The following is a 9,578-nucleotide window of genomic DNA, read 5'->3' as shown; positions in this document are numbered from 1 at the left end:
TCCACAGGCTTCCGCTTCTGGAAATACGGGAATCGGAGGACAACGTCAACAAGACACGGAAATTCATTTTCGGTAAATTTTGTTCAAGAATACTAGTAACTGTATATTGTAACTGTTATTTGCGCTAAAAAGATGCTACTTTGCCGAAAGTGACCATAAAATGGAAAACACAACCAAATACAACAAAAGTGCCCTAAAAATGATCGCTTAACAGATCGGACGTTAAGTGGAAGATGTACAAAACATTACTTACTCTTGGTTTTGTATAAAGATCTACAAACACCTGTTCTTGTTTCCAATCGATAATAATCAATCCTTGTCGGAGATGAAGCATCTTCAAGAGAAATGAGTAAATCGTGGTAGATTAAATTGTCATATTCAATACGATGGTCAGTTGTTTGTATTCAAATATCGCTCCCTATCTAAACTAAGTGTTGTGGCATTAACATATCTCTATCAAACAAGGAGTGATGTAGTCACCAACTACTACAAGATACCCCCCTTTAAAATGACCCTGGCTGTTCATAGGGTGATAAACACAGTAAATGAATAAACAAAAACCATTAAAGAAATATCAAACAAACAACTAAGGTTATTGTCTTGGTAGATCGCATACTATAGTCTGAACAATCAATATTGAATTTGAATAAGATAATATCACATTATCAATCAATTCACTTAACATACGTATTATCAAGTACTAACACCTATAGAGGTAAATGAAATAACATTTCTCTTGTAAAATATTATGCTAGCGCAAAATATATCCAACAAAAAAGCCTTAAAAGTAACACATTCTCTAGTTTCAGAACAGCGACAAAAATGGTCATCACCAAATAGTTTACTCATAAACCTGACAATAAATGTTTTCTGATATCACAATGGCATGTTGTTTCCATGAAACATAGTGTAAATTTAGCAGCCTAATCATATTTTGTGTTGCCATTTTTCAAGGGACTTCAACGTGTCTTCGAGAGAAAACAATACTGATGGTTGGACCAAGGGAGGCTGGGAAAACTACCCTTACAGAAGGACTTGTCAACCATAGTCTGGGAGTGAATTGGGAAGACAACTTCAGATTCACAATCACTGATGAAACCCCTACCAGCAAGGTATGCAAACATGTCATGGTAAAAAGCTGATAAGATTTGTATCAAAAGTTTAAAGTTTTATCTTACTTTGAAATGAAAATCACTCTTGGCGGCGGTCATTGCTCATGATGTAGCATACTTTTCCTTCTGAAACACCTGGTCTTAGTCTCCTAATATTTTTACAGGAGTCTCCATATCAGTCAGATCACATGTATATTGTTTTTGGCGCGTGATAATAATTTCCTGTTGAACTCATTCCGCTACGAAACGCATTGCATTTTTATCACATCATCGATCTGTTATCAAGTGAATATCTCCTTGGACTATTTTTTGCCACTTCGGTAATGTATACTTTGGAACGTTTTTCATTGGCTCCAGTCAGTAATAAAAATATGGATGACGACTTTATGCCTTAATTCGTATAGGGCGCAACAAAATGACTGCCTCCGTTTGATTTTGCCCTCTGCATTTTGACTTTAAAACCTTTCAAAATGCTATTTCTCCGAGATAAGTGATAAAAAAGTATCTTAAATATGTTTTCATTTCTCGCAAAAAAGACAAACTTCAAAGACTTTTTTCATAAAATCTTATGAAACTAACTTTCAGTAATTGATACCTCTTCAAATTCAATGGTTTTCAATATGGTTTTTTTAGGGGTCACACACCGAGTGGATCACTTGCTACAAAGTACATCCCATAATGGAGCATGCTGATTTCATTTTGAACATAGTCGACACCCCAAGCTTTAATGACGAATCAGGATCAACCGAAAGTAACCAGGATCTGCTGAAACACCTCAAAGGTTTCTTATCCGCCAGAGGTCCTAAGGGTTTGAATCGTGGAATCGACGCCGTATGCCTCGTCATACCAGCCAATCCCGTCCAGTATAAGGGTATAGACGTGATTTTACAGGACATATTTAACAGCATAATGTCAATTTGTGGTGTCAACATGCTGGAGAATATCATCCCTATGCTAACGTTTGCTGATGGAAAGGAACCATCCGTGTTATCCATCCTCTCATCAGTTGGTGTTCCAACACAACATCGCTTTGTCTTTAACAGTTCAACACTCTTCCCTCCGTACTCTAACGACGCTCAATTGGGTAAGACCTTATGGCAATTCAGATCCAGAGGATATGAAGAGTTTTTAGAGCATCTTCCGAACATGAAACCCAGTCGAGTACTCGAGAACAACCCTATTACACCAAGACCAGACACAAAACCAGTTGGACAAGAAGAGATCATGACCCATTTACAGGGAAATCGCTTGGAGATTGACGTCAAACTTATGGATCTTGCGACGGTGAAGGCTGACAAAGATACCTTGAAAAAGTTTGCTGTAGACATAGAACTAAATAAATCGTTTTCATTCGAGGAGGAAATTTACCAACAAGAGAAAATTCCACTGGATCCCGGCACACATGTTACCAACTGCATATTGTGTCATACCACTTGCCACTATCCCTGTCAAATTCCGGATAACAAAGAAAAAATTCGCTGTTCAGCTATGGCCAATGGAAACTGCACAGTTTGTCATCAGAAGTGTATCTGGCACATGCACAGGAACGACCCATTTAGGATAGAAGAAAGAATGGTAAAGGTGACAAGAACGTACGAAGGCCTCAAAGCAAAATATGAATTTGGCATGCAAGAAAATGTACCGGCAGACGCGATGCAACTTGCCATCAAAAGGGCCTTTGTGTCTTTACTGGAGGAAGTCATCTCGTTGATTTCAAAAACTGTTAAAACTAGCAACGACTTGCAAGGAGTTCGAAACACTGAACAAGACTTTGTCAAGCTTATGATTAACACAGAAGAACAGCAAAAGAAAGCTGGGTTCAGGAAACGCTTGGAATTGCTTCGTGCTATCCAAAATAATTCTACGGTTTCCGTTTCTGACCCAAATGCCTGGCTGCACGAGATGGGATTCGTCGACTGGTAAAAGTGACATTGGATAGACTAGTTGTCAATATCGTGTTGCTGTCCAAAGCCAACTAATATCATTGGCAATACATTGACCGATATTTTAAAACTAAATGATAATCAGAAGTTCTTGTTGATAGTTTCGCGATATCATTATCATCTTGGAAAGCAGCCCCGTGTTGATATGAAGTTGATGTAAAACTTGAATTTTTCCGGTGCAAAAAAGGGTAAAGTAATTTACTTTTCAATTAATTTTACTGCTTCATTCAACACCTTAATTCTAACACTGTTTTTATTTTTTATTATCATTTTCATTATCATAATGATTATTTTATCTATTGTTATAAGAATCAAGATGTTGAACTTATAAAGTATGCCTTTGTTTAAATGTGATATATCAACAAATACAAGACATTAATAACACCATGCTCAAGTGAACGTTTAGAAAAACTGAAAGTTGATTGATAATAAATAATCAATTATTTATTCATTTTCAATTTATAGAACAAAAGAGAAGATCAAACTTTTGCAGGATGTTAAACGCGTACGTTTGTTATGTTTGGTGTTGTATCAAAATTTACTTTTGTAAACTCTTGTTTTCATTCTACTATAATTACTCTTTGTCGAAGATGGAGCTTATTTTGGTGACCGTAACTGTAGAAATATAGACAAATATCTAATCACCTTTGATTTCTGAGTTAAACTTGGAGTATAAACATGTGTGGTGTAGGTATAAGCTCCCATATATTCCCTTCCAAATTGATGTAGACTTAGTTTATGATTTTACTGATTTTGTTTCAAAGCAACGCAATGAGAAACAACCATGTATGTACATTTTTATGTAAAAGAAGATAGTATATATCACCTTATTGGCTTAGCCTATTGGCAATTTCCCTTCAGCTTAGTAGGTAGAAGGTTTGCCTTAAGAGCGAGAGGTCGCAAGTTCGAAGCCTCTCACGTGCAGGTACTTTTCATTGTTCCTTCCTTTTATATATATACATTGTACTAACTGTACCAAATTGCTGTATCGTTCTGAATAATAAAGTTTATACTAGATTCACTTTGTATGTTTTATTGTTGCTAATTCATATCAACTCATTGATATTTTGCGCGTACATTTATTACATGATTGACAGAGGGACCTTCAAAACAGGTCAATGTTTAGAAAAATGAAATACAATAATGTAGCTTGTAAAAGCCATCAATTCAACCTACATACTAGAATAATATGACATTGTTTCCAGAAGCCTATACTACATGGATGACAAAAAACTTACCGTTAACATAAAGTGTCCATAGTGTATAAAAAATACGGTTTTTGAGGATATTTCTGTGCTACTTTTGTTCGTTACCACGAAATTGAAAATAGTTCATTTAATATCCTAGATCATTTTGCCAGGATATGCTTTTCTTAATTTTGATTGGACCCTACAACACTGAATTGTTCTGACGTCAAGTGACAAGCTGGCAGTTGAGCATTACAATCATACAAATATATATGATATATAACATTTAACGAAACACAAAAGATCCCCAGAGGGCATATATTGCTCATCTGGTTGCATTCAACCAATATAAGCATAGACATATATATGACATACTTACGTGTGGCGCAGAGCAGACGGCTAAAAAGTATAACGAAACACAAACAAGAAGCCCAGATGACCTATTTCGTTCACCTGGACGGATTTGACCAAACGTCTAAACGATGTTCACGTTCAATTCGCTAGTAGCTTTATTTGTTGATGTCGAACAAGGCTATATATGGTTATTGGGTGATCCTTCAAATATTTAACCAAGAAGCGAAGTCCAGACTCACTAGGAGTGTGAAAAGACCCCCAGGGATTGATTTTACAATATGATTGTGTATAACGAAAGTCTTTTATTGTGGGAAAAGTCCTCTGTGCCTATCTTTACATGAGGATCGTGTTTTCTCTTACCTTGGACAGGGATATCCGCAGTTTTACCGGCGTGAGATTTTCTTATCTCACCCTAGGGAAAAGACAAGCTACATGTGCTCTTTGAACGTGCTCTTGTTCTCAATAGGGTGACGTCACTATGACCTGACCCGGAACGTTTGAATGTTAAATATCACTATTATTCGCAAAAGAAATTAAAATAAGTATTAATTATCAGAGTAAACTGGGTGTTTGGTGTTCTTTTTGACAAGCTAATTGGAAATTATATTTTGTATGAAATAAACATCGTAAGGTGTAAAGCGTCTGCTGTAGCCTTATCACAACAGTCGTCCGCCGTCCACGTGTTGTTGTTTACATACGTTTTGATTTGGTTCACACTACGATTGGAAAACAGGGAAAGAGAAAAATGATCATTCGCCCCTTTTGGGATGAGGGGGATCATCTGATTTAAATGATTTTTTAAGCAATACAAAGGAGTTTTCAAACAATCAACAATGGAAAGAATGTTGACGGTCTGAGTTGTACTGCAGTATACAATGTATATACATTTAAACTTTTGTGGCATGCAAATTATCATGTATACAAAGAAAGATAGTATATCAACGTTTGTTAATATAATAATGTTAAGAATTGACATCAACATAAAAATAATATAAATTCCCCCACCAAGTTTTTTGATAAAAAAAATGCTGTCGTGACTTTTTATTTCATAAAATTCAAAACCCCTGATGACGTTTGTAAATTTTTCATTTTTATTTTTTTGTCGTGGTGTGTTATATGACTTTTTAAAAAAACGCCCTAGGCCTAGCGATACCGGAATTAGCTGTTAGCCATGTTTTATCTAGAACACATGCCGCAGTATTCCTGCACTGACCGAAGAACTGTAAATTCTAGTATAGTAAAATTCCTTCACTGAGTGAACCACTGTGAATTGTAGTATAGTATCCTGTACCACAATTCGGTTTACTAACGATATATAGGAAATGCCACACAGAATGTACCACCACCGCCGCCGCCGCCGCCGCCGCCGCCACCTCCACCTCCACCTCAACCAACCGCCACCGCCACCTCCACCGCCGCCACCACCGCCGCCACCTCCGCCACCATCGCCGCCGCCAACGCCACCACCTCCGCCACCACCTCCACCACCACCTCGCCACCGCCGCCGCCACCTCAACCGCCACCGCTGCCGCCACCGCCTTTTGTGCAGATTGCTTTATTTTGTATTGTTGTTGACACCTGTCCTGGTATGACATTGGTTACACCACATTCAACAACGGAATCCTGCAAGCTAATGTTATATTTACACAATTAAAGATGGTATATCTTTTTGATGAAGTCATACCGTTTATAAACTATAACCGCTCACATTAATATATACATTTTTTCCGTTGGCTATTTTTGTCATTTATGATTTCGTATTATAACAACAAAATGGCCGCACGCACGCCTGAAAGTTTGTATTGTGTACATTCAAATGCGGTTTAGTCAACTTCTTATCATATACACCATCACATGTAACTACGTTGTATTTCAAATAAGTACAACTCTGGTTAAAGGGGCGTGCTTGATGACCTTGCCTGTTAATGACGCATCATGTCAGGTAAATTTGGTTCTATTTAATGTCGTATTTTTTGGCTAAACAAATTTTACAAATTACAAAGGATGATGAAAATGCATTGCATAATTTTTGGAAGCTCCAGGTGTATGCAAATGAAATGTCTTGTATATTTCTCGGAATTCCCGGGACCTTAGTATTTATATGCATGTGAGAGGCACCTTCAACTTATTTCCGCGATTAGAGTTGTGTGGTTGTCTTCCAGTTTTGATTAGATGTTTCCTTGTATAAAGAATTTTTAAAACCAACACGTGCCCTATCAGATATTTTTCGCTCACATAGCGCCATTTGGAACGGTTTATGGAGTTTATTTCATTAAATGCCTGATTCAAGAACATCTATCATGGAGGAACTTTTTAATCTGCCAACTCAATAACTGTCTCACTCTTGTCGTTACTTTCATAAATGCGTTCGGTCTTCATCGCGTTCCAAAGTCCCATAGCTTTTCTGTGCATTTGTACATAGATACGTAGGTGTGTTGCTACGGTTGTTGTTGTTATGGACGCGTGAACGAGAATTAATAGAAACAGAGTTCCATTAACATAACTTAAATGATATTTTCATCAATCGATATTTGAAATCAGATACGCTTCATCAACACAGATATCTGTACATGTATATATAGATAGTTTGGCACTGTGACAAATGTAATTCCTATATATGTATAACTAATAACATAAACACCTGTCATATGACGTAGTACAATGCCGCAGCTATACAAATGTCTACTACGCGTTGGGCTTTTACTTGATAATATTGAATCATGGGATCAGTGCTATTGTTGTTGTTTTTTTTGGTTTTTTTGTTTTTTGTTTTTTTTTAAGTTTTCATTTTTTTTCTCTCTCTTTTTTTATATCTCCGATATATGATTATTATTTAGTTGTTAAATTGACCCTGTCGGAATTGAATTATGGGTATTAAATTCGCGGGACACCGCGTTGTAAACATTTTTCAGGAAGCACTGTTATAAAGTTATATGATTTTGTATAAATTGTTTCTGGATATTTATTTTTGTTCTACATATAATGACCGCGAATAGATCAATTAAATCCACCGCCGCGAATATTAGAATTCTACAGTAGTTCAACTTAATTTTATCATAGCATCATGATAGTGGCCACCTGATGAAATACATATATGCATTGCGTTTTTTATGCACAGGGTCAAAGGTAAATATATCTAAGTATACGTAAATAGCACTTATAGGAATTAATACTAGAATGAAAAGGGTCCTTAAAGCTTATATTCTGGCAAGAAAATGTAAAAAAAAACCTCAACAGATCTCACATATAAATAATTTCTTAATGAGCACGTTTTGTTATATCATCACATTCTACACCATTTTAACACAAATATGTTTCGATGAACAGTGGTATTTATATAACAAGGTTTTGTTGCATCTGTCGTACTTCATAGTATACTATAATCTCGTCTCCACAAAACAGATAAGCATATTACTGTTTAACATGAAACGTTCGTTTTGTATAAACTTCGTGATTTTCGTGGTTTCTATGGAACCACAAATATAAATACAAAGATTATCGTTGTATGTATTATTGTTATATTATTGTTGCATGGTCTAACCACGAAAAAAATGGCATAAACTACAAAGAAAATACATAAAATTCATCCCTACCACAAAATCACTTCGTTGGAGTTATATTTCAAAGGTCTTTTCGCTTTAGGCCTGTCTCAGTGCCAACCTGGCAGTCAGGGACTCGTGTTTCTTTATAACATACTATATATCATGAAACATTCACGGATCGTTTATTTAGTGGTTTAGATATCAAAAAATGATTACTATAAGTATCTAATATTTCATCTTTATGCGTTATATCAATTGTCAATATTCCCTATACAAACTTTTAAATCCATCAAATTCGAACATTGATACACAGTGAATGTTTCATTTTACACAGCAAGTGATTTTCCATATAGAATAAGAATGAGATAAATGCTGGTATTTAAAGCAAAGGAAATTTCATAACTACTTTTCACCGATACGCAATTGATGTATCTTGCCAAGAAATGTCGTTTACTTAATTAGGTAAAACTAGCATTACCTTTACTATAGAGGAGGCCTGTTAAATGGCAGCCCATATCTCCTCTTGTCCCTCTGACCTTACCACAACAAACACGACCATTTTTATCTGCCAGAGAGGACATTATATACCTATAGTTCCAATATAGACATATGTTCCATTTTATAAATGATATACTAATCAAGATGTATTACACAATAGCAAGCTCTCATAACAAGTACAATACGATTGTATTATCACGTGGTCCCATTCTAAATATTCCAGCAATTCTTTGGTACAAAAAAGTCGCATTGTACAGGACTGAATAAAAATTGATTGAAACACAGTCCGATGCACATTCTAGAAGATTTTTCAAGATTGGTGATCGGAGATATTGCAGAGGATATACTTAAACTAAACGTCACACACAAATGAAGCTTTATGCCCAGCCAAAAATAACTTATAATAGCTCATTACATTGTATACCCTAAACAAAGTGTATATGCCTTTAAACTACATACACGACTGACAACAGCTTTAGTAAAATCCTCTGTACATGATGGTTCGATATGGCGTATATCTTGACTGTCTTGTTTAAAAGGATATTATGAGCAATATAAAAGAGTTCACACATAATTATCAACGGTCTACTGCACCTTAGTGTGTGCGTAGTATTGTAAGAGATTTTTTTTTCATTTTTGTACCACGCAGGTAATCCTGTATACAAAGCAAGATACGGGGGCTGTTTTATAACTTGCGAGCCTCGTATTGAAGGATTTGAATTTTGCCGGACATATTGCATTAATTTTTCAGCATAATCCCCTTCAGTATCTATTCACTTTTGCCAGCGGTATTCAAGGGCCTCAATGCCACTTTTTATAGAACTCCTTTTCTTGGCTGTTCAGAAAGTTATCAACTGCATGTTAGGGTTAGGGTAAGGGTGCCTGAAATAGCTGTTTTCAGTTTTGCAAATGGATGAAAGTCTGAAGAAGCGAGATCAGGTG

At 36.0% G+C, this 9,578-nt stretch overlaps 1 protein-coding gene across 1 annotated transcript; it reads left to right on the top strand.

Moving 5' to 3' along the window:
- Positions 1-960: 960 nt before the first annotated feature.
- On the top strand, positions 961-4,077 carry LOC117316089. Its single transcript, XM_033870581.1, has 2 exons — positions 961-1,112; positions 1,746-4,077. Exons 1-2 carry the CDS (start codon positions 990-992, stop codon positions 3,033-3,035), a joined length of 1,413 nt encoding a protein of 470 aa, XP_033726472.1. The 5' UTR covers positions 961-989; the 3' UTR covers positions 3,036-4,077.
- Positions 4,078-9,578: the final 5,501 nt, after the last annotated feature.

Source organism: Pecten maximus, chromosome 18 (genome assembly GCF_902652985.1).
Source record: "Pecten maximus chromosome 18, xPecMax1.1, whole genome shotgun sequence".
NCBI classification, from domain to species: domain Eukaryota; kingdom Metazoa; phylum Mollusca; class Bivalvia; order Pectinida; family Pectinidae; genus Pecten; species Pecten maximus.
This window is presented reverse-complemented; position numbering and strand designations above follow the sequence as displayed.